Below are 26,997 nucleotides of genomic sequence, written 5' to 3' on the forward strand. Positions count from 1 at the left end.
CACAATTTGAGAAAGGGGAGAGAGGGGGCAAGGCGGAGGGATTGAGGGAGAGGGTTCCAGACTTTTGGGGTGTAGTGGCTGAAAGCGCGACCTCCGATGGTGGTGTGGAGGGTGTGAGGGACGAGCAGGAACCTGTCCAAGTCGAGCGGAGGCTCCGGGTGGTGGATTGGGGAGTGAGGAGGTTGGAGAGGGAGGGAGTGAGGGAGGGAGGGGCCAGGGAGGGAAGGGATTTGAACATGAGAGTGAGGATCTTGAAGTTTCACAGCAAAGAGAATTGAGAGGCACTTGATGTGGATGTTCAAGACCAAAAAAGGGTTTAAATTGAGAACCTATATCCACTGATGGAGGACTGGAGGACATAGATATAAGGCAACAAAAGAAGAATGAAAGGAGAACTTAGAATTTTCTTTTACACATAAGAGTTGAAGGATGCCAGAGATCATACTCAGGGAGAAAATGGAGCACAAAATAACAATATTAACCCAAATTATGGAAATAAACAAACTGCAGAGCAAGAGGTCCTGGACTTTAGGTGTTCGGAAAGAATGACCAAAAGAAAGGAAATGAATTCCAGACACAATTAAGGTTTATTGGAACTGCAAGGAAGATCCATATAAAAATGAATTAACTATACTTAAAAAGGATGCAGGATATTAATACCACAACCGTGCAGCACAGCATCATGCAAGATTTGCATATCGGACATTAGGGTGTTGAAAGCGCTAAACAAAGGGCTTGAGTGGTATTTCTAGCCAGGCATGACAAAACAGATCCAATGATAATAATAATAATAATTCTTGCATTTGTATAGCGCTTTTCATGTCTTCTCAACGTCTCAAAGCGCTTCACAGAATATACTCTAAAGTGAATTGACTGTATATTTGTGGGCGAAATGCGGCAGCCAAGTGTGCACAGCAGCGTCCCCAGAAACAGCCGTGGATTGAAGTGACCAATTTATTATTGTTTTTTTTTCTTGAGGTATTATTAGGCGTGTGGAGTAAGGAAACTTGCCCAAGGTTTCACCCCCTTCCGGGAATCGAACCCAGGTCTCTCGCTTGTGAGGCGAGTGCTCTAACCACCGGGCTACAGAACTCCACAATTATATGAAAGGACTTTATCCATTAAACAAAACAATCTTTTGCCTGGCATGGCATACTTAGAGAAAAAACAAGTGATAAAGGACTACAATTCAAATCCACAAATTTTGCCCACAAAATATACAGTCACTACACTTTACAGTATACTCTGTGAAGCGCTTTGAGACTTCTCGAAGACGTGATAAGGCACTACATCAAATGCAAAGATTATTATTATTATAATTTTCATCAACAGATTGCAAGCAATTCATAGAGGACTGGAACATAAAATATATCAGCCACAAAGTAACGGCTGTATAGAACAAATGATCCAAACAGCAAAGAAAATGTTGAAGAAAACAGCTGCAGGTGTATCGGACAAGCATTTAGCTCTGCTCGCTCACAGGAACACATCAGGATGGGGCAGCTACTGATGCCCAGACAGATGAAGGAAGTTACACAACTTTTATGGATACCACAAACTGTGACCCAAGATGGTCAAAAGATTCCAGAAGGAAATCAGAAAGTATCACTAAAGTATGGCTAAACAGTACAATAGACAGACAGAAAGAGAAAAAAAATTAAAGCAACCGGCGAAGCTTAAGAAAAAAAACATTGCGACATGTCCCAAAAGTAAAATTATAGCAAAAGCACGAAATGAACCATGATGATGCATGGTTAAAGACAACAACAACAACAAAATTACATGTGTAAAGCACCTTTCACATCGGGAGGATGTCCCAAGATGCTGGCTAGACAGAGTTTCGGACCCGAGCTGGGGTTCAGGGTTCGGGAGGGTGGAGGGCAGGCGGGAAGCAGGGAGATCAAAAGCACGATCGAAGAGGAGGGTCTTGAGATAGGTCTTGAAGGTATAAAAGCAAAAAGATATTTAAAAGGTATTAAAGACCAGTGTATAAAAGAAAAAACAAAGCCACAATCCAGGCCAAAAAGATGGCACCCCAGAAAACCAGTGAGTCCAGAAATTCGACAGCAAAGACTAGAGGAGAACTAGTACCAACCCAAGCGCAGCCAGATAGACTGAGCAAAAATAAATCAGAACCAATGGTTCAAACAATATCACTCTAATTTTGGAAAAAAAAAGGGGGGCTAAGATAGATAAGAAAAATATTAATGTAGAAAATGTTATTGTATTTGGAAGTATATATATTAGAGAAAGCAAAAATCCCACCAAAAGATCATGGCAAGTAGAGAGGCAGTGATTGATGTGAGGTGAGGCCTAGGATGTGTATGTTCTATTCTCTAATTCAATAAATGACCAACATGCTTAAAATAACACCTGCCTCTGACTCCACATTACAAGAAGGATGTCAATTCAAGCTCCACTTGGGAATTTGAATTCAATCTAGCCTGAAATCTACAACATGGAGCTGGTGGAGCACCGCAGTGTCAGAGGTAACATTCTTCGGATCAGACATTGACAAGATTGATTTAGATGAAGAAGGCCCTTCAGCCCTTCTGATTTTATCCTTCCAGAATACCCAGTGTATTGTCTTCCAATACAGCATACAGCTTTTTTTTTTAAAATGAGCCCAATGTCTTGGCTTCAATTATCCTTCTTCGAAATCTCTTCCAGTTATTAATTACTCTCTGGTTTCTCCTGGTCTCCTAGCCAGATAAACAAATCGATAAAATTGTTTTTGAGACATTGCTGTGCACAAAATTGGTTGTCATGTTTGCGTACAAATATGCAGTTACTATACTCTACAATAAATCTTGTGAAGCACTTTGGCATGCTAAGGTGCTCAAATATTGGTATCCATGTGTTGGTTTCTGCACACCTGCACAGAAGAAATGCTTGTGACTTCAGTTTCAACTATCTTGGCTCTGAATTTAAGTCTGTGCCGTCTTGTAATGAATCCTTCTGCCAATAACAATTTGCATTTCTACAGCACACTTCAGAGCACTTCACAATCATTGGGTCAAAGGTTGAGCAAGGGAGAAGGGGAGTGAGGTGACGTTGAAGAGGTAGATTTTAAGGTTGGACTTAAAACTAGATGGGGGTCGGGTGGGGGTGGGTGAAGCAGAGGGTTATAGGGAGTAGGTTCCAGAGGTTAGGTAAAGAGGTAAATGAAGCCTCAGCCACTGATCATGGTGTGGATGTTCCAAGGGACCTGCAGCTAGTCCTAGTTAGCCAAGCACAGGGGTTGCAGCAAAATGGGGTTAAAGTTAATAATAATAATAATAATCCTTGCATCTGAGGAGTGAGGATGTGGGAAATGGAGTTTTGTATTAGCTGGTGCTTATGGATGGTGGAACTAGGGAGACAAGTGACGTGCACATTTTAAAAGTCTAGGTGGGAAATAACAATATCATGAAGAAGGATCTTGATGGCATTTGGTGTGATGTAGGGACAGAGATGGGAAATAAGGCAGCCTTAGTTAGGGTCCAAATGTGAAGGGTGAAAGTTGAGGATTGAACAAGATGCCAAAGTTGTGCAAGGTTTCATTGAGATTGATAGCGAAGTCAGAAGGTTGAAGAGGTTAGAGTTGAACGTGAGGAAAAGTTGATGGGAGTTGAGGAAGACGGTTTCTATACTAATAAGAGTCTTTCACTATCTAACCTGTATAAATAAAGATAACTAACTCCAGTCTATCCAAGGTGATTATATCCTGTTCTGTGACACCTCTCAAAATGAAAAGCACTCTCTATTGGGGCACATTCTTATATCTGATTACCAATACATCTTCCTTTCCGACCAAAAATAAATACTCCTTTTTTCCTACTTTCTTCTCCCCCACCTTTTTAGTGACTATTTATCCATTCTGTAAGAATATCATCATCTAATTACATACCCCACTATACTATCGTAGAATAGAAATTAAAGGGAGTTTCCTGTTTCCTGACAGCTGTCTGTCTGACATCAAGTCTTGGACGAGAGACAACTTTCTTCAGCTCAACGTGCGAAAAACCGAGGCCCTCCTGATTGGCTCACGTCAGCGCCTCCGCACCTCAGGCGCCGACACCATCAGCATCCAAGGCTGCACTCTCCACTTCTCAAAGCCAGTCAGGAACCTCGGCGTTTTGTTCGACCCTGAGCTGTCCTTTCTCCCTCACATCCGCACCACAACCGGCACCGCCTTCCATCACCTCCGGAACATCGCCAGACTATGGCACTACCTCACCCCTCACGCTGCTGAAACCCTGGTCCACGCCTTTGTCAACTCAAGGCTGGACTATGGGAACTCTCTCCTCGCCGGCCTTCCCGGCCCTCCCTCCACACTGCAGGTCATTCAGAACTCTGCAGCTCGTGTACTGTCCCGCACCAGACACCGCGACCACATCACTCCCACCCTCGCTCGCCTCCACTGGCTCCCCATCCCCCAGAGGATTGATTTCAAGATCCTCATCCTCACCTATAAGGCCATTCACGGCCTCGCTCCCTCCTACCTCTCTGACCTACTATCCCCCTACCTACCTGCCGGTACCCTCTGTTCCTCCGGCTCCGGTCTGCTCCACGTCCCCCGCCCCAATCGCCCTACCATCGGTGGCCGGGCCTTCAGCCTCTCAGCCCCGAGGCTCTGGAACTCTATCCCCCAGTGCCTTCGCCACTGCCTCCCTCTCCTCCTTCAAGGCCGGTCTCAAAACCTTTCTCTTTGACCGAGCCTTCAGCTCCCCTCTCGACTCTCTTCCCCCTCCTCGCTCCTCCTTCCCTCCCCTCACCCTGACCATTTCCCCCCTCCTCGCTCCCTCCCTTCCCTCCCCTCACCCTGACCATTTCCCCCCTCCTCGCTCCCTCCCTTCCCTCCCCTCACCCTGACCATTTCCCCCCTCCTCGCTCCCTCCCTTCCCTCCCTCACCCTGACCATTTCCCCCCTCCTCGCTCCCTCCCTTCCCTCCCCTCACCCTGACCATTTCCCCCTGCTCGGGTCCTGACCCAACTGTGCAGCGCCTTGGGACGTCCTCCTGACGTGAAAGGCGCTTTATAAATGGAATCTTGTTGTTGTTGTTGTTAACCAATCTAATGAACATATCAGTTTTCCATACATCCGAAACATTTTCACAACATTTTTAACTTCATTTTGTGCTTCACTTTCAGGAATCTTTTCCTTTGGAAGGATTGTTTTAGTCCTTGCATCTTGCAGGAAGATTTGTAATTCTCCCTCCCCCTGCTATGTCTTTCCTCAACCATTTCTGTCTGTGTCCTTCTGTCTGTGTTATTGTGGATTTCCTTTTTGATCCTTGAACTTTTTGCCTCTTATATCCCTTGCTTCTGTACAAACCTCCTTTTATTTTTATGATGTTGGGGTGTTCTCTTCTTTGCTTATTGTTCCTTTCTCCCCCAATAGGTGTGTGATGCCATTTTGCATTCCACAATGTGTCTCCTACTTGTATCTGCTCTCCTTTTCTTACAAACCTGTTATACACATCCTGGTCTTTTGCCTTTGCTCCTTCCGTTGAGCTGTTGCCTTCTCTATTACTTTTGGCTACAGCTGGCCAAAGGTAGTCTGCTCTAGAATATAGAAGAATTAGAGGGGATCTTATAGAAACCTATAAGATCATCAAAGGGCAATGATAGAGTAGATAGTGGGAGATTGTTTCCCCGGTTGGAGAAACTAAAACCAGGGGTCACAACCTGAAAATCAGAGGCAGCCCTTTCACACTGAGTTGAGGAAGAACTTCTTCACTCAAAGGGCAGTGAATGCATGGAACTCACTACCCCAAAGGGCTGTAGATGCTCAGTCCTTGAACATATTCAAGACTGAGATAGATTTCTTATTGCAAAAGGGATTAAGGGATATGGGGATAAGGCAGGTCAGGTTATTAGCTGGAGTTAGATTAGAAGATCAGCCATGATTGAATAGCGCGGCAGGCTCGAAGGGCCGAATGGCCTACTCCTACATGTTATGTTATGTAATCTCCTCGTCAGGAAAATCTGTGCCGGAGATCCGATTCCTTCCCTTACTTGGGTATTTCTATATTTTAACAGGGATATTTGGGGATCCTCTATTTTGTTTTCTTTTGATCATCACCTTCTTGTCCCTCTATTCGTTTGCTCTGCAAATCTGAGATTGTTAGCCAGGACACCAGCAAAAACTCCCTTCTCTTTTTGAAGAGTGCCATGGGATCATTAATGTCCACCTGAATAAGTAAACGGTACTTTTGTTTTTTAATGTTTCATCCATAGGACGGTACCTCCAACAAAGCAAAATACCTTCAGCATTACAAGAGTGTCAGTTTAAACCCACAGCCTTCTGATTCAGAGGTGAGAATGTCATCACTGAGCCAGATTGACACCAGACTTGCTTCATGTGTCTGCTATATGCAGCTCCTTCTCTGAAATATATTTGAACATGATATTGTATTTTTGGAGCCTCATCTGCTGAATATATAGAGGAACTTCTCCCGTGGCCCTTGTAATTACTCTCCAAGGGCTTACGGTCATTTTCTATCTCAACCTGTTTGGCAAATATGCAGTGGTGGAACTTCAAACATCCTACCACTACTGGCAAACACTCCTTATTAATCTGCACATAACTTTGTTGTTCCAATTGACCTTTCTGCAGAATGACTACTCCCACTCCATTCTTATAAGTAGCAATCCTTGCATTTTATATAGCGTCTTATCACACCGTTGAGACGTCTTAAAGAACTTCACAGAATATACTGCAAAGTGAATTGACTGTATATTTTGTGTGCGAAATGTGGCAACCAATTGCACACAGCAGCGTCCCACAAACAGTTATGAATTGAGTGACCAAACTTATTTTTTTTTAAAAAAGGGCTTATTGCCCCCGGAAAGTGATCTGCCAATCGGCTCACAACCGGCTTTCTGCTTACTAGCAGGAAGTAAGAACCCGATTGCATGTGGAATAAGGAAACTTGCTTAAAGTTTTGTCTCTGCCTGGGATTTGAACCCAGGTCTTCTTGCTTACAAGGAGAAAGCATGAACCACGACGCAACAGACTCCAGGATTTATATCTATATATTTATATTTATACTGATATTTTCACCTCTACTTGACATTATAAAATTGAAGCAATGATGCTTCACCCTAGTTTCCCACTTAAACTTATTTTCCTTTTTCACAAGTTCTGTTTGTGTTGCTATGTTTGGAATGAATCTGGCCAACCAATTCACCATCCCTAGCATCTGTTTTACTTCTACTTTGTCTGTGGTATCTGTGCTAATAGTCTAACCTTATTGAAGTCTCAATCCACCCCTCTTTCTGATATATGCCCCAAATATTGTTCTTCTATTTTCTTGATCCTACATTTCTCTTTCTTTGGTTCCTAACTTTCTGCACCTCTTTAACACCTTTCGTAGTCTCTCATTATGCTCTTTGCCCCATCATCCAAAATATCACCCATGTTAAATGTGGTCAGGAATGAGCTCTCTTCTGCTAACACAACTGGCTGGATATCCATTCGAGCAGTCCAGTACTACCAGTTTCACATGAATATCCTTAATTGTTGGAACCCTAAAAAGCTTCCTTTTGATCTCTTTGTTCAGATGCTTCAGATACAAACATATACTTTGCATCCATGATGATTTATCTGGTTTCTCAATGATCATTATTGAGTTGACCCAATCAGTTGGTTCCTCTGCTCCTAAAGGAACTCCTTCTGCAATGTTTCCAGTCGTCTTAGCTTCACTATATCTGGCACTGTCCTGTCACCACTATTGGCTGTGCTCCCTCTTTTAATCTTATTTTATATTCTCCTGGTATTTTGCCTGGTATTACACACATCATCATAGTCTCCATATAACGTATTCTCCTTACTTCTCAAATTAATTCACTCTCCTTATTAACCCAATCTCTTCAATAGTATCAATTCCTAATATTAGATTGAAATGCTGCTCTTCTATATAGAACTCTCATCTGTACTTGATCCCTTTTCTTTTCAGCCCTAATATGACAAACCACATTATGTATATTGTACAATATGTTCATTGTAAGCCCTTAAACATTGTTTTTGTCATATTTCTATCTTTTCTCCTACCATCAGTCTCACCAAGTCCCTTTTTGATATCATGTTTGTTTGTGCCATGTGTCCAATTTTGCTGTGCCTCCATAATTAATAATAATAACCACATTAGTGACACTACATGTACAATCCATTTTGTCCTCTATGATAACATCTGGTTTGTTAGAAATTACTGTTTTATCTGTATGTGCTTGTGACTCCCAGGTTATTGTGATATTTTCCTGGACAGTCAAGGCTTACATTGAGTGATCAAATTATTTTTATTATTTTTGAAGGAAATATATTAACCCCAGAAAAGCGATCCACTAATCGACTCACAACCAGGTTCCTACTTACTGCCAAGTAAATGGAGATGTGTGGAGTAAGGAAACTTGCCCAACATTTCACCCAGCTAGGAATCAAACCCAGGTCTCTCGCTTGCGAGGCGAGGACTCTAAGAAACTGAGAAGATCAGGAACATATATTGATCTACAAATTGAATGGGGACATATGTGAAAGGGTAGTGGGAGCCGATTCAATTTCAACTTTTAAGAGAGAAGTAGATGGGTATTTGGGGAGGACAGGATTGCAGGGCTATGGAGAGAAAGCGGGCCAGTGGGATTGAGTTGGAAGCTCTTTTATCAGCCGGCGCAGATGCAATGGGCCAAATGGCCTCTTTCTGTGCTGTATGATTCTATGATTCTATGATATATGGCAGTATAAAACATGATCATCGGTGCAAAAGGGATTGTTAATAAAACTATTCAGAAATGGCTTGACAAAATATTCAAGGAATAAAATATCAACTCCTGCAAAAAATATCTATTTTAGGAAGTTCAAACATACTAAGAAAAGTTACATCCATTCTTATGCAACACGGCACTGAAAAACACTTAGAAACTACCTCTACAGAGTGATTTAAGCTGTAGTAACATAATGGTAATAATCTTTGCATTTGAGGCATCAACTTATCACGTTAGAAGGATGTTTCAAAGTGCTTCACAGGATTTACTGTGAAATAGTGACTGTGTACTTGTAGGGAAATGTGGCAGCTTTCTGTGAACAGAAATGACCCACAAACATCCATGAAACAAATTACCTATTTTATTTGGGTCAGGACACTGGCATAAACCCACTTTTCTTTTCAAATAGTGCCATGGGATCTTTAATGTCCATCTTTGAACAGGCAGATAAGGCCTAACATCTCATGCGAAGGACGGCACCCAGACAGTGCAACCCACCACAAGCACTGCATAGTCAGCTTAGATCATGTGAGTTCAGGTCCCATTGTGACTTTTCTGAAGCAGAGGCAAGAGAACGACCACTGAGCTAACCTGACATGCATTATGCTAATTTCCTCCATCTTGCTCTTCCTGTTAAAACCACAATAACGTGAAGGTCCTTTTTTGGTCTCCTCTCCAATTTCAGTTATGGCATCCACATGCAGATGATTCTGAATCCTTGCTAAATGTCTCCTCTCCCTCCATTTGTTCTTCAATATAGTTCAACAGAGAAAGGTGTATAGTGTGGAAAGACTACAAACAGAGAAAAGTGCCATATATTTTCAAGAATTGGGAAAGAAAACTAACCTTGGAAGAACCAAAAATTTCCAGAAGAGTCTTCAAACGCTGCATCAATGTGATCAGGGATTCCCCACCAGTGACGTGAAGCCAAGGCTGGATAGCCTGGCTGCAGATATTGGTCTCTCAATCTCCACACATACTTGGATTTAAAAAAGAAAAGTTCTCCACGGATCATTGATACTGCATCAAAATCTGTTTCACAGGCGTTTGGCTGCAAAGGTTCACAAAGTGAAAGTAAACCAATGGCTTAGAGTCAACCCAGAGCACATAGAATCATAGAATTATACAGCACAGAAGAAGGCCATTCGGCCCATCGTGTCCATGATAGGTCTTTGAAAGAGCTGTCCAAATTACTCTCACTCCCCCGCTTTCTCCCCATAGTCCTGCAAATTTGTCCTCCCCAAATATCTATCTACTTCTCTCCTGAAAGAGATCTCAACAACTCGCTGTGAAAACATTTCTCCTCAGTTACCTCTGTTTCTTTTAGCAACTATTTTAAATTTGACTGATCTGGATACCGACCCACCCGCCATTGGAAACAATTTCTCCCTGTTCACCCTATCGAATCCCCTCATAATTCTGAACACTTCTATTAAATCTTACACCTCTATTATATCTGGGGGCAAATTGGGGGCAAATGCATTATGTAATGCATTATCATCATAGTTAATAAATCATATACCATGCACATATTCTGATGATTTACTTTTCTCTAATTTGATTGTCTGTATGTGTGTGTGTGTGTGTGTGCCTGGGGAGGGAGATATAGCAGAGCCTGAGAGTGCTGATTACTTTCAATGTCAGACCAATATGACAAAGCAATGAAAAAGCAAAAGGAAATGGAGCTAGAACACTAAATGCACAAATCTCTGAAGCTTCCTCCGTTGAAGTTCCTGTCTGACTTGTGTAGGATTTTGCATCTTCTAGTTTCTCTGATAAGCTCATTTTCTATGAGGTGTGATCAATTAGAAAGGCATCACAGCTGAGTCTGATGCTAATCTTTTCCATTGGTGATTGTCCACGATAACAGAGGATAAGAGAATCATCTAATTTACGAACTGTGTTTGAAATGCATGTGTATTTATAAATTGGATGATTTTTAGGTGGGAGAGAAAACATGCAGTCAATAAAGACTTAATCAGAGATGTTTGAGTGTTGTTAGTTTGTCCTTGTGCATCCTACATTCCATAGTAAATTATAACACCACATTAAGTTTTGGGAAGCTTGAACTGCTATCTACACTATCACAGAGTATAAAACATTCCGTGCCATTTATTTTCAGACACTGGTCCCTTGAAGAGGATTTCTTAAAATGTCCCTTAAAGTGGAGTCCTGTAGCTCAGTGGTTAGAGCACTCGCTTTGCAAGTGAGAGACCTGAGTTCAATTCCAGGCAGAGGGCGAAACCTTGGGCAAGTTTCCTTACTCCACACAGAGCCTAATAATAATCCCTCCAAAACCAAAAACAATAATAAATTGGTCATTTTCAATCTACGACTGTTTGTGGGACATTGCTGTGCGCAATTGGCTGCCGCGTTCGCCCACAAATATACAGTCAATTCACTTTACAGTGTGTTCTGTGAAACGCTTTGGGACGTCCTCCCGACGTGAAAAGCGCTATATCAAATGCAAGGATTATTATTATTATTATTTCAATTCACAGAGAGATACAAACACAAATTACATTTTTGACCTCCTGAAGTCTTGGAGGTTAAGGACTATCCCAGGCTCCTCTTCTCCACCAGAAATCAGCTCCACCTTCCATTGCCTCGCCGATCCTCTCCTCTAACTCTGAATGTGAGGAGATGATGGATTTCCTTGTCCAAAATCTACCCGTTTCTACAGCCACTGCTTCCGCATCTGGTCTGCACCTATCGCTACATGTACCCTTTTGACCCCATCATGCCTTCTTCTCTCACCTCCATCATTTCCTAAATGAGACCCACCACCTCCTCCCTTGACCCCATCCCTACCCCCCTACTTACCTTCCAGCTCCACCTCCTTGCCCCCCTAACAACATACATTGTGAACCTCTCTCTGTCTACTGGCACCATTCCCACCACCTTAAAAAACCTTCCCTTGACCCATCTCTTTCTCAAACAACTGACACATTTCCAACCTTCCCTTTCTTTCCAAGGACCTGAAATGAATCGTTGCTTCCCAACTTTTCTCTTTGCTTTCCTGTCACTTCCTGTTTGAACTTCTCCAACCTAGTTTCCACCCTGCCCTTAGATCAGAGACAGCCTCAGTCAAAATAACAAATGACATTCTGTTTATTTGTGACCAGGGCTCTCTCTGCCTTCTCGTCCTTCTTGATCTCTCTGCTGTTTTGGACAGTGTAGACCACTCTATTCTTCCACAACTTTCTGTAAGCTCCACCTTCATGGTTCTGACTTTGCTAGAACCGTTCTTACCTTTCCCATCATCTTCAGTTTGTTTCCACCAATGGTGACTCCTCTAGCCTTCGCACGTTCCCCAGTACTCTGTCCTTGGTCCTCTCCTTTTTAACATCTACATACACCCTCTCGGGTATAGCATCTGCAGGCATGGGGTTAACTTCCACATATATGCGGATGATACCCAATTCTCTATGTCTAAGCCAGGCCGGAACCTTGGCATCTTGTTTGATCCTCAATGATCCTTTCTACCCCGCATCTGCGCCATGACTCGCTCTGCCTTCCCCCATCTAAGCAACATCGCCCATCTCCTATACCGTCTCACATCACAGGCCGCCGAAGCCCTCATACACGCCTTCATTACATCGAGGCTTGACTATGCGAACTCAATGCTTGTCGGACTCCCCAACTCCTCCCTCCATAGGCTGCAGATCATCCAGAACTCTGCAGCCCGGGTCCTCTCCCGCACCAGCGTCCGTGACCCAAACACCCTCATCCTCGTCCAAATCCACTGACTTCCCAATACACAGAGGATACAGTTCAAGATCCTGGTCCTCACCTTCAAAGCCCTCCATGGTCTTGCTCCCCTCTACCTCTGCGACCTCCTAACCCCCTACCATCCTGCTGGCTCCCTCTGCTCAGTGGCCTCCAGCCTGCTTCACATCCCCTGCCTCGCTCTCCCCACTTCTGCCACTCTGTCCCTACTCTCTGGAACTCCATCCCGCAGACCCTCCACCTTGCCCCCTCCCTTGCCACCTTTAAGATCCATCTCAAGAGCCTCCTCTTCGACTGTGCTTTCGATCTCCTTGCTTCCCCATCTGCCCTCCACCCTCCCCGACCCCAACCCCAAGCTCAGATCCCAAACTCTGTCTGTCCAGCACCTTGGGACGTCCTCCTGACTTGAAAGGCACTTTACAAATGTAATATTGTTGCTGTTGTTTCCCCTGCCCTGGCCACCCAACCATCATAGTTAGGTCTTCAGCCTTTCTGTCCCCACTCTCTGGAACTCAATAATTCACCTTGCCCACTTCCTTGCCTCCTTCAAGGCTCATCTCAAGATTTTCCTCTTTTACCGTGCGTTTGGTGAACATCCCACCTTCATCCCACTTTGCTCCCACTCTTATTGATTCCAACCCCCAACTCAGATGCAAACTCTTGATTGTCCAGTGCCTTGGAACGTCATCCCAATGAGAAAGGCGCTATATAATGCAATGTTTTGTTGTCAACATACAGCCGGAGAAAATTAGCTTCATCCAGAATTTGATGTCCAACAGGCAATTGGTGAGAACAGCAATGGTTGTTCCCCTCCTTTATTCACCCCAACATTGGCAGATGGCCTCTAAGCCTTTACACTGTCACTCTCTGAAATTCCATCCCGTAGTCTCTCTGACTCTCTCCCTCCCTCATTCAATAATAATAATCCTCACATTTGTGGAGTCCTGTAGCTCAGTGGTTAGAGCACTTGCTTTGCAAGTGAGAGACCTGAGTTCAATCCCAGGCAGAGGGCGAAACCTTGGGCAAGTTTCCTTACTCCACACAGAGCCTAATAATAATCCCTCCAAAAAAACAAAACAATAATAAATTGGTCATTTTCAATCTACGACTGTTTGTGGGACATTGCTGTGCGCAATTGGCTGCCGCGTTCGCCCACAAATATACAGTCAATTCACTTTACAGTGTGTTCTGTGAAGCGCTTTGGGACGTTCTCCCGACGTGAAAAGCGCTATATCAAATGCAAGGATTATTATTATTATATTATATTATTATTATTATTTGATTCAGCGTCTTATCACATTTTCGAGACGTCTCAAAGCGCTTCACAGAATATAATGTAAAGTGAATTGACTGTATATTTTGTGGGTGAAATACAGCAGCCAATTGCACACAGCAGCGTCCCACAAACAGTCGTGGATTGAGTGACCAAATTATTATTTTATTTGAAGAGATTATTACCCCTGGGAAAGTGATCCACCAATTGACTAACAACCGGGTTCCTACTTACTGCTGGTAAACAAAGACGTGTGGAGTAAGGAAACTTGCCGAACGTTTTGCCCTGACCCAGGAATCAAACCCAGGTCCTCTCACTTGCGAGGCGAGTGCTCTAACCACTGAGCTACAGGACTGCACAAGGTTAGTATCAAGACTTTGACCATGCTTTCAGTCATCTTTCCCATTCGTACCTTCCTTGGCTCCCACCCCAGCTTGGGCATCCATCTAGTACTATTAAGTATTTTGGGACATCCATCTGATGTGAAATGCATTATTTAAATACAAATTTGTATTGTATTGGAAGGAGTTGGTAAGTGGAGGCCAGAGTGGGGAATGTAGAGCAGGTGCGGTTGAAAAGAGGCTCATTCATTAGAGAAAACCAAAGACCAAATAAATGTTTTGGTCAACATGGTAACCAGGATAAGCATAATATTGCTTAAATGTATTAATGTGAAAATATATATATCTGTCTGACTCAGTAAGAATGATACTGCTTATTATATTCATTGGCAGAAGAGTTTGCACCCAAGTTGGGGGTTGAAATCAAGACGGAAGCCATACTCATTGGCTCCCATCAATGTCTTCTCTCCTGTGGGTCTGAACTTCTCAAACTCCCCAGGCTCTCCCTCAGACTCTCCCAACTCGTGCGCAACTTAGGTGCCAGGTTCGATCCCCAGCTTTCCTTTCTACCCCATATCCGTTCCCTGACCAAGAACAATTTTTTTCCACCTTCATCACATAACCCTCCTACGTCTGTACCACACAACAAAAGCAGCTGAATCCCTTGACCACGCCTTTGTTACTTCCCGGCTGGACTATTCCAATGCCCTCCTCGCTGGTCTCCCAAGCTCCACCATACACAAAATCCAATTAATTCAAAACTCTGCTGCCCGGATTCTCACCCGCACAAAACTCTGTACCCCCATCACCCCGGACCTTGCCAGGCTCCACTGGCTCTTAATTACTGAATGGATCAATTTCAAGATTCTCTCACTCAATTTCAAATCCCTTCATGCCCCCACACCCACCTCCCTATCTACCCAATTTTCTTACCCCCCACTCCATCAACCGCTGCCTCCGCTCATCTGGCTCTGGCTTCCTGTTCATCCCTCATTCCCTCTGCTCCACCATCAGTGGCTGTGCCTGGGATTGTCCTTAGCCTCCACTATGCCCCAAAACTCTGGAACTCTCTCTTTCAATCCCTCCCCCTTGCTCCCTCCCTCCCCACATTTAAATCATGACTAAAGACTTTTTTTTATTGTACTTATGGTCACCTCCCCCCTCCCTCTCCCCCTGCCTCGGGGTCAGATTCTGCCACTGTCAAGTGCTCTGGGACATTACTCCTCATGAAAGGTGCTATATAAATGCAAGTTGTTTTTGTTTTATACACATTTAGTCTCTTACTCAGTAATAAATGAGTTTTTAAGCATAGAATATGAATAGATTTGGTTCCTCTGCTCTCAGGTTCCCAACTCCATACATTGGCACATTGATTGTATTCTGGCTGCACAGCAGACTGGTTAGTTCTGCTTTGCTTTACACCCTGGCACAGCAGAGAGGTAAATTCCATTCTGGCCATTCCTTTATTCCCAACTTTCCTCTCTTGTTCCTGTCATACTCCAACTATGTATCCTACAGGTATTCTACTTGTTCTTTCTCCTTCCTGTATTTTCTCAGTATTTAAATTAAGATTCATTGCACCATCTACTACTTATAATGCTTTCTTTCCTAGGACCTCCTTTTTTCCCTAGAAAGGCTCTGAAACTTAAAATTTAGCTGATTTTCTTTCTTGCTAAGTTTCATCCATGGAAGGGTGAGCTATGAGCCTTGATCTAGATTCTACCTAAAATGTGCCTGAATGATGTCTGTGCAATGCCAGTGGTGGACTAAAATACATTATAATAATAATAATAATAATAATCCTTGCATCTGATATAGCGCTTTTCATGTCTTCTCGACGTCTCAAAGCGCTTCACAGAATAGACTGTAAAGTGAATTGACTGTATATTTGTGGACGAAACGCGGCAGCCAATTGCACAAAGCAGTGTCCCACAAACAGCCGTGGATTGAAGTGACCAATTTATTATTATTTTTTTGAGGGATTATTATTAGGTGTGTGGAGTAAGGAAACTTGCCCAAGATTTCACCTCCTGCCGGGAATTGAACCCAGGTCTCTCGCTTGCAAAGCAAGTGCTCTAACCACTGAGCTACAGGACTCCACTGGTAGAGTCCAGTAATATTTCATTTTATTATTTAAAAGAACTTCCATTTTACCTCTTGTGTTGGGTTGTGGCTACTGGGCAGCTCATTGGTTTCAATGTTCTGGTTGAAGTGTTCATATCTGTGATGCGATGTGTGCTGAGGCCGTCCATATAAATACTGTATCCCTTGTTTATCATCCTCAGCCAGACTCAGTGGGTAACGGAAACTATAATAGGGCGACATCAAGGATTTGGGGACTGTTGAATGTTGCAGGCCAAGGGCATGGCCAAACTCATGAGCCGCAACTTGAAGGAGATCAGTACCTGTCCAACAAACAAAGATTGTAATAATCTATACAATGTACATCAAGCCAAGGTATATTACTATTATTACATATAGCCATATAGAACTGGAAAATCTGAAAATATAGCTCAGTAAAAATATTCTATGAACCAAAGATTCCTCCTCAGTTCTCCTTTCGCTATTCTTGCAGTCATATTATAACTATGTCCACTTGATACAAATTTCACTATTAATTCAAATAACTCATTATTTATCCTAAGAGAAACCCTCATAATTTTGTATACCTCAATCAGTTACCACTCAAACCTCTTTGCTCTAATGAAAACAGACCAAGTTTATCCAATCTCTCATAACTGTAGCTCTCATCTCTAGAATCATTCCTGTAAACCTCTTTTGGACCCCCACCAAGGTTCTAATAATAATAATCCTTGCAATAATTTCTTGCAAAACATGGCAGCCAATTGCGCACAGCAGCGTCCCACAAACTGTTGTGATTGAAGTGACCAATTTATGATTTTTTTTTTAAGTTACCCCCAGAAAAGTGATCCGCCAATCGACTAACAACCGGGTTCCTATTTACTGCTAAGTAAACAGAGGAGTGTGGCGTAAGGACACTTGCCCAATATGTCGCCCTGCCAGAAATCGAACCCAGGTCAGAATTATACAGCTTAGAAGGAGGTCATTCAGCCCATCGTGTCTGTGTCGGCTCTTTGAAAAAAGCTTCCAAATCAACCCCACTCACCCGCTCTCTCCCCATAACTCTGATCAACCCCACTCCCCCGCTCTCGCCCCATAGTCCTGATCAACCCCACTCCCCCGCTCTCTCCCATAGTCCTGATCAACCCCACTCCCCCGCTCTCTCCCATAGTCCTGATCAACCCCACTCCCCCGCTCTCTCCCCATAGTCCTGATCAAGCCCACTCCCCGCTCTCTCCCATAGCCCTGATCAACCCCACTCCCCCGCTCTCTCCCATAGCCCTGATCAACCCCACTCCCCGCTCTCTCCCATAGCCCTGATCAACCCCACTCCCCCGCTCTCTCCCATAGCCCTGATCAACCCCACTCCCCTCTCCCCATAGCCCTGATCAACCCCACTCCCCGCTCTCTCCCCATAGCCCTGATCAACCCCACTCCCCGCTCTCTCCCACAGCCCTGATCAACCCCACTCCCCCGTTCTCTCCCCATAGCTCTGCAAACTTGTCCCCAAATAATTAACTACTTATCTCTTAAAAGCTGTTATTGAATCGGTTCCCACCGGCCTTTCAGGCAATGCATTCCAGATCCCAACAACTCGCTGTGAAAACATTTCTCCTCCCCTCCCCTCTGTTTCTTTAACAACTATTTTAAATCGGTGTCCTGGGGTTACCGACCCACCCGCCAGTGGGAATAGTTTCTCCTGTTCACCCTATCGAATCCCCTCATCATTTTGAAAACTTCTATTAAGTCTCCTCTTAACCTTCTCTGCTCCAAGGAGAATAATCCTCACTTCTCTGCCTCTCCTGATAACTGAAGCCCCTCATTCCTGGTACCATTCTGGTCAGTCTCCTTTGCACTCTCTCCAATGCCTTGACATCCTTCCTAAAGTGTGGGGCCCAGAACTGGACACAGTCTCTCGCTGAGGCCTAACCAGTGTTTTATATAAAGGTTCATTATAACTTCCTGACTCTTGTATTCTATGGTCCTCCCGACGTGAAAAGCGCTATATCAAATGCAAGGATTATTATTATTATTATTATTATTATTATCCTGTATGCTCTTTAACAGTTTTATCTACCTGTCCGGCCACATTTACTTAGATAAGGCCCCAGGTCTCTCTGTTCCTTCATCCCCTTTAAGGCCAAGTGCTTTGAAGGTGAGGACAAGGATTTTGAACTCTATCCTCTAGGGAATGGGGAGCTAGTGTAGCCGGGGGAGAGTGGGGGTGATAGGGTCACAGAGCCTGTGCGGGAGATGCCATGAGCTGCAATCTATAGAGGGAGTAGTTGGGAAGGCCGTCAAGCAGGAAGTTAGCTTAGTCGAGCCTAGATGTGATGAATGCATGGATACAGGTCTCAGAGGCCTGAGGGGAGAGGCAATGGCGATGCTGGGCGATGATGTGGAAGTAGGGAAAAGCACAATGGGTCAAATTCTCATTTTTTCATTTTATTTTGAAAAAAATGGTAAAACAACAAAATCTCTTACAGAAACAGTGTCACAAAAATTTCATTTAGAGCAAAATGTGAACAAGTAGCTTTATTGAATGGATGATTGGTTTCAAAAATCTAGTGTAAAGTGTATACTCTTAGTGCCTTGGGATGTCCTCCCGACGTGAAAGGCCCTATACAAATGTAATTTTCTTGTTGTTGGTGTATACTGTATCATATAAAAAATAATAATCCTTGCATTTGGTAAAGCGCTTTATCACGTCAGAAGGATGTCTCGACGTGCTTCACAGGATTTACTGTGAAATGAAGTGGCTATGTATCTGTAGGCAAACGCGGCAGCACAATTGCAACGTCTCACAAATAGCCATGAAATGAGTGACCAAATTTTATTTGGGGGATTATTGGCCAGGACACCGGGAGAAACTCCCTTCTCTTTTTGAATAGATCCTGGGATCTTTAATATCCATCTGAACAGGCAGATTGGACCTCAGATTAATGTCTCATCCGAAGGACGTTATCCCACCCCCAGTGCTGCATTGGAGTGTCAGTTTACACTCAAGTTCAAGGCCCAACATGAGATTTGAATCCACTATCTTTTGACTCAGAGGCAAGGAGCTACCACTGAGTCAGACATCTCAAATTTCTGGTTCATAGACTGAATTGCAAGGGCAACAAAGCTGGAGATATACTGACAAGGAAATCAATCTGGACTGTGACATTTTAATACCACATCTACAAAATTGATAGTTTTTTATTTTAATAATAATAATCCTTGCATTTGATATAAGAATATAAGAAATTCTAGACAAAAAAAGACTTAGGTCCATCTAGTTTGCCTTCCACCTTTCTGACGGTTGCAAGCACATATGTCCCAAACTACCTATATATTATCTTTCATAACGTTATATCCTAAAAAAAATCTAATCTGTGTTCGAAAGAATCAACACTTCCTGCTTCAACCGTCTCCCTCGGGGGCCTGTTTCACAGGTTCACTGTTCACTCACTGGAACAGTGTTCGCGTAGATTCGTTTTGAATTTACCGCCTTCAATCGCAGGCCGTGTCCTCTGGTTTTACTATTCTGGACAAGTCAAAACAGCCTGTCATGGTCTATATTGTCATGGTCTATATGTCATGGTCTATGTTATCATGATCTATATTATCATGGTCCATATTGTCATGGTCTATGTTATCATGATCTATATTGTCATGATCTATACTGTCATGATCTATATTGTCTTCTAGACGTCTCAAAGCGCTTCACAGAATATACTGGAAAGTGAATTGGCTGTTCATTTTGTGGGCGAAACACGGCAGCCAATTGCACACAGCAGCGTCCCACAAACAGTCTTGGATTGAGTGACCAAATTATTATTTATTTATTTATTGTTGAAGGGATTATTACCCTCAGAAAAGCAATCTGCCAATTGACTAACAATTGGGTTCCTACTTACAGAGGCGTGTGGAGGAAGAAAACATGCCTACTATTTCGCGCTGCTGGGAATCAAACCCAGGTCTTCTAGTTTGCAAGGCTCTAACCACTCCACTACAGCACTCCTTTGTTTTTTTCTTTTACCTGATTTGTTATGGAATTACACAGAAGATGTTGTTTTAGCAACTTCTTAATTAAAGAATTATAATTGGAAAATGTCAGCACATTAGGGTTTATTTTTCACCTTGCCATTAATGAGCGAAACCTGCTCTTGATGTTCCTACCCTTATTGTTGCCAATTGTCCACATCTCATCATAATCAAAGTGAACGTTCCCAGCTCGAGGGGTTCTGGGGTAGAAAGCATGAGCTAATACCCCACCAGGGCCATCGAATGGGAGGTTGTCTCCGTGCCAATATCTAGAAAGTAAAAAAAAAGTAATTTACATGTTTTTTGATCAGCTGGGATTCTGACACAGTATTAAAACCAGACCGAGAGTTCATATATGTTTCTGCTACACGTGTGAAACTCCTGAACATTTCCCTGTGTCAGGAATGGAATACGTGTTCTCTTCCCTAGAGAGGCGCACTGTGCTTCTGGAGATTATTAGGCACTAGTTGTCGAAAGCTAAGGCTTGGAACCTCCATTGTGGTATAAGATGGCACTAAACTGGTATTAATGTTATACCTGAAGCTATAATAAAGTGACACTAACACTAATCTGACAATATTAACCCGGCAATAACTAACACTATGTAACACTAAACATTCCTCTGGGTCTGGCCTCCTGCTTGTCCCCCGAGTCCTCCGCTCCACCCTCGGTGGCCGTGCCTTCAGCCACTATGCCCCGAGGCTCTGGGATCCCTTCCTCACTCCCTTCCCATTTTCAGGTCTCTGCTGAAGACCTTTCTTTTCGACCGCACCTTTGGTCACCTTCCCCCCCTTCCCCCGGCTCCTCCCCCTCCCCCCGGCTCCTCCCCCTCCCTCTGGCTCCACCCCAGCTCCTCCCCACCCCCTGGCTCCTCCCCGGCTCCTCCCCTTCCCACCCCCCCCCCCCCCCCCCCCCCCCCGGCTCTTCCCCCTCCCCCCAGCTCCTCCCCCTGGCTCCACCCCAGCTCCTCCCCACACCCTGGTTCCTCCCTGGCTCCTCACCCTCCCTGGCTCCTCCCCCAGCTCCTCCCCCTCTTCTGGCTCCTCCCCCAGCTCCTCCCCCTTCCCCTGGATCCCCCCCTCCACTGGCTCCTCCCCAGCTCCTCCCTCTCCCCCTGGCTCCCCCCCCTCCCCATGGCTCCACCCCCTCCCCCTGGCTCGGCCCCGGGATCCGTTACTGTAAAGCACTCTGAGATGCCGTCCGGCGTGAAGGGCACTATATACATCCAGGTTGTTGGTGTTATTGTTGTCAGTAATTAAGACTAAACTGGCAATAATTAACATTAAATTTGCAATCATTAAAATTAAATTGGATGAGCATTCTGCATTGGAATATGGACAAGACAGAAGCAATCCTCTTTGGTTTCTGTCAACCTCTTTTTGCCTTAACCTCCCTGGCCTATCCCATCTGGACTTCTCCAATGCACTAACCAGCTCCATCATTCACAAAGTCTAAATGATTCAAAATGTCACCATCCACATCCTCACGCGTACTAAACTCTGCACTCCTACCACCCTAATTTTTGCCAGGCTCAATTGGTTCCCTGTCACAAAATGGATCAATTTCAAGGTGCTCACACTTTTTTTTGATCAGCTGGGTGTCTGACACATGCAGGAACCTATCACTGTGCTTAAGAGTATCCAAACCAACCTGAAATTTCCATACGTCCCACCTACACATGGAAATCCCAGAGATAGATTGTTGGAATGGAATGTGCTCTCTCTCCCTGGAGGGACACTTCCTGCTCACCTAATTCCAGAGAGTATTAGGGGCAGGTTAGCAAGAGCCAAAGTGTGTGATGGGGTAATTGCTGGAGTCTAACCAGTTAAAACCACATAGCTTGCCATTGATATTGCTGTCTGGCCAGCTTTCCTATTGCTTGTCCAAATAGGACCACCCTACCAGTCAGGGCTTTGGCTTGCAAGGTTAACGGGAGCTGAGTGGGATGACTCCCTGCCCCGTGACCTCACACTCACCTACAAATCACTTCATGCTCTTGCACCTCCTTACCTCTCCAACCTGCTTACACCTATTCCCCATGGTTCAGCCAGATCAGACCTTCTGTACGTCCCTCAACCTATATAAATGTAAGTTATTGTCATTCGTTGTGAGGTGCACCTGGGCGTGTCTGAGGCACCAGGTTTGATGACCAACACCAACATACAGAGGCTTGCAATTAATGGTACTCTCGAGAGGCAAATTTAAGTCACAGATGCCCTATGAGTCTTACCTTGAGAAATCAATGATAATGTCAACCCCACCCTCCTGGACCTCTGTGAATGTCAACGGAGTCACATCGCTCCAGACCTTTACAGCCTTGGCAATAGTACGTTGTACTTTTACTTTGCTCAGTTGCCACGGAAAGCGCACAATTCTAGAAAATAAAAAAGCCATTGTTTTTAGACAATCAGTTGAGAAGGAATCCAAATCTACCATTTTAATGTCCACATCACCCACCTTTGCCCATGCCTTACACCGAACACCCCTGAAGCATTCATTTATTCCTTTGTCACATTCTGATTACTTTTCCAATGCGCTCTTCACTGGTTTCAACCCTTTGAGGTGTTCTCCCGATGTGAAAGGCACAATATAAATGCAATTGTGGAGTCCTGTAGCTCAGTGGTTAGAGCACTCGCTTTGCAAGCGAGAGACCTGAGTTCAATTCCAGGCGAAACCTTGGGCAAGTTTCCTTACTCCACACAGAGCCTAATAATAATCCCTCCAAAACCAAAAACAATAATAAAAAAAATTGGTCATTTTTAATCTACGACTGTTTGTGGGACATTGCTGTGTGCAATTGGCTGCCGCGTTCGCCCACAAATATACAGTCAATTCACTTTACAGTGTGTTCTGTGAAGCGCTTTGGGACGTCCTCCCGACGTGAAAAGCGCTATATCAAACGCAAGGATTATTATTATTATTATTGTTGCTGTTGTTGTTGCTGAACTCCCCCATTCAAAAACTGCAACTCAGCAACAACAAATTGTATTTATATATTGCCCTCACACAGAGGCGCTATATAAAACACCCAGAACTCATCCAAACCTCTGCTGCCTGCATCCTCACCTGCAACAAATTTGGCAAAGCTCTTCATCACAGTCCTTGCTCATCTCCATTGTCTTTGCCATGTCCCAGCGAATCAGTCCTCACATCACCTCCAAATCCGTGCACCCTCTCACAGCCATTATCTTTCTAACCACCTCCTACCCTCCTCCTCACCCTCTGCTCAGCGAACATGGACTTGTTGACAGTCCTCTGCCCTCTGGGGATAAAAACTGCATATGTGACTGAGGCCCCAACTCTTAAGCTCTGGAACTCCCTCCTTCTTCTGATTTCCTTCTTGCCCCCTCTCTTTACAAGTTGACCTGTAGCCTCTTTGAACGTGTCTACTGCCATTGACCCTTTCCCCTTCCCTCCTCTGCTTTGCTCGGTGTCCATCCCAGTCAATGTGAAATGCTCTGAGACATTATGCTATGTGAAGGGCACTATGTATAAATGCAAATTGTTTTTGTTGTTGTAATACTATAATATCCAGGACATTTATGTTTTTAAGGATGTGGTTTCTTTTATCTGTAATTCTGGTTGAGTATTCTCATACATGGATGGCTCCCAGGCATAATAATCACAAAGCTATATTGCAATTGCTATCTTTAATAATAATAATAATAATATAATAATAATCCTTGCATTTGATATAGCGCTTTTCACGTCGGGAGGACGTCCCAAAGCGCTTCACAGAAGACACTGTAAAGTGAATTGACTGTATATTTGTGGGCGAACGCGGCAGCCAATTGCGCACAGCAATGTCCCACAAACAGTCGTAGATTGAAAATGACCAATTTATTATTGTTTTTGGTTTTGGAGGGATTATTATTAGGCTCTGTGTGGAGTAAGGAAACTTGCCCAAGGTTTGGCCCTCTGCCTGGAATTGAACTCAGGTCTCTCACTTGCAAAGCGAGTGCTCTAACCACTGAGCTACAGGACTCCACGAATAATAATAATCCTTGCATTTGATATAGTACCTTATCACATCGTTGAGACATCTCAAAGCGATTCACAGAATATACTGTGTAGTGAATTGGCTGTATATTTTGTGGGTGAAACATAGCAGCCAATTGCACATAGTAGCATCCCACAGATATCATGGATTGAGTGACCAAATTTTTTTAAAAGGCATTATTATCCCTGGAAAGCGATCCACCAATCAACTAATAACCAGGTTGCTACTTACTGCTCGGTAAACAGAGGAGTGGAGTAAGGAAACTTGCCCAACATTTCACCCTGCTGGGAATCGAAACCCTGGTCCTCCCACATGCGAGGTGAATGCTCTCCCCAATACGCTACAGGATGCCACAATTTATTATTGTTAATAATAATAAACCTTGCATTTGATATTGCACCTTATCACATTGTCAAGACGTCTGAAATCCTTTCCTAAGATGTTACTGACTCTATTTGTAGACAAAATTTCTTTGAAACATCAAATGAAGCAACAGAGCAACTTAAAGAGACAGCTCCTGAAGTGCACCAAGTTGAATCAAGCATGACTGAAATAATGCTCGAGGTGAGTATTTATCAGGAATAAACATTATCTGCTATCTCTTGTCCCTGCAGTGCCATGGCATAAACCTTGTTTCACTGTAATAACATATTGAGAATCTTGTCTTAAATCTGACAGATATTATTCAGCTGAAGAAAGTGGGTCTAAATGACAGACAGACCTGGGGTTAATGCTCCTGAGCTCTAGTTTAGAGTCAGTTGCACCATTGGATAGTGCAATCACATTGGTGAATGTAGGTTCCTCAAGGTCATCCTAGGTAAGAGTTAGGGAGGAATTGGATTCTGACACTACCTGAACTCATTTTAAGTACGCTTGCTTTAGTTCAGTTCTGCTGATGTTGGCAGATGTCATCTTACTCTCTGACCCTACAATACACATAAAACTGCAAAATCAGCCCTCATTCCACAGTAGTTTCAGTAAAATCTTTATATTCAGCATTGTGCAATAATAATCCTTGCATTTAACATGTGTCAGCCAAGATTAGTTAATAGCACTCTCGTCTCTGAGTTAGAAGGTTGTGGCTTGAAGCCCCACTGTGGGAATTGGAATCCATTTAGTCTACAGTGATATTCCAATGCAGTGCTGAGGTATGCTGCAGTGTTGGAGGTGCCGTCCTTCAGGTTAAATGTTAAAACAAGGTCCTGTCTGCCTGTCCAGATGGATATTAAAGACTCCATGGCACTATTCAAAAAGAGGAGCTTCTCCCATTGTCCTGGGCAACAATACCCGAAAATAAATTGGTCACTCACTCCACGGCTATTTGTGGGAGATTGTTGTGCACAAATGTTCTGCTGCATTCACTTACACATGACATCACACCACTGATAATATATATATATATATTATATTGTATGAAACATTTGAGATGTCTCAATGACATGTTTTTTATTTTGCTCAGCCGGATGTCTGACACATGAGGAAACCCATCACGTGCTTAACAGTCTTCAAATCAAACTGGGAATTCCATGCATCCCATCTACACATGGAAATTCCAGATAGATTGTTGGAATGGAATGCGCTCTCTCTCCCTTGAGGGACGTGTCCTGCTTATCTAATTCCGGAAAGTGTAAGGCCAGGGTGGCAAAAGCCAAGGCTTGGGGGACCTCAGAGTGTGTGTTGGAGTAACTGCTGGAGTCTAACCAGCTGAAACCACATAGTTTGCCATTGATATCACTGTCTGGCCAGCTTTCCCGCTGCTTGTCCAGCGAGAGACCACCCTCCCCGTTAGGGCTTTGGCTGCAGGGTTAACAGGAGCTGAGTGGGATATATCTGTGGAGTCCTGTGGCTCAGTGGTTAGAGCACTCGCTTTGCAAGCGAGAGACCTGAGTTAAGTTTCCTTACTCCACACAGAGCCTAATAATAATCCCTCCAAAACCCAAAACAATAATAAATTGGTCATTTTCAATCTACGACTGTTTGTGGGACATTGCTGTGCGCAATTGGCTGCCGCGTTCGCCCACAAATATACAGTCAATCACTTTACAGTGTGTTCTGTGAAGCGCTTTGGGACGTCCTCCCGACGTGAAAAGCGCTATATCAAAATGCAAGGATTATTATTATTATTATTATCCCTGCCCCCAGTGACCAGTCTGCTCTTCCAGGTTCTGCCAATGAGCCAGGCTGGCTGTGCTGTCAGCAGCAGAGCCCTGGAATACTGCAGACCCACCTGGCTGAAGAATCGGACTCGTGACCACCACAGAGGGCTGGCTTGATTCTGACATTCTGTTGCCCAAACTTGTCACTATTGAGCCTGTTCAGCTCCACGAAGACCCCGCTTAATTACGAGTTAATTGTTCAACACATGACAAGCCCGGTTTATAATAATAATAATAATAATAATCCTTGCATTTGATATAGCGCTTTTCACATCTTCTAGACGTCCCAAAGCGCTTCACAGGATATATTGTAAAGTGAATTGACTGTATATTTGTGGGCGAACGCGGCAGCCAATTGCGCACAGCAATGTCCCACAAACAGTCATGGATTGAAAATGACCAATTTATTATTGTTTTGTTTTGGAGGGATTATTATTAGGCTCTGTGTGGAGTAAGGAAACTTGCCCAAGGTTTCGCCCTCTGCCTGGGATTGAACTCAGGTTTGAGCCTCACTCGGTGGATGGCAGGTACCAGGAACTCCCTGTGAGCTTCCCAGTGGGCAACACATCTTAACATGAAATATGTGAGAGCATTGCCACCATCTTCGTGTCCGCAGCTCAGGCACACGTCCCTTCCCATTGAGCG

At 43.9% G+C, this 26,997-nt stretch overlaps 1 protein-coding gene across 1 annotated transcript in view; it reads right to left on the bottom strand.

Moving 5' to 3' along the window:
• Positions 1-26,997, bottom strand: part of LOC103190609 (stromelysin-3) — a 66,651-nt gene that overhangs the window by 11,716 nt on the left and 27,938 nt on the right. The window contains exons 3-6 of the mRNA XM_042337441.1: positions 22,427-22,570; positions 20,332-20,465; positions 16,243-16,493; positions 9,592-9,796 (exon numbers count right to left, since the gene is read on the bottom strand). Of these exons, the coding sequence (XP_042193375.1) occupies positions 9,592-9,796; positions 16,243-16,493; positions 20,332-20,465; positions 22,427-22,570 (734 nt within the window). The remainder of the gene's footprint in view (positions 1-9,591; positions 9,797-16,242; positions 16,494-20,331; positions 20,466-22,426; positions 22,571-26,997) is intronic.

The sequence above is a fragment of the Callorhinchus milii genome, unplaced genomic scaffold (genome assembly GCF_018977255.1).
Source record: "Callorhinchus milii isolate IMCB2004 unplaced genomic scaffold, IMCB_Cmil_1.0 Scaffold8, whole genome shotgun sequence".
NCBI lineage: Eukaryota > Metazoa > Chordata > Chondrichthyes > Chimaeriformes > Callorhinchidae > Callorhinchus > Callorhinchus milii.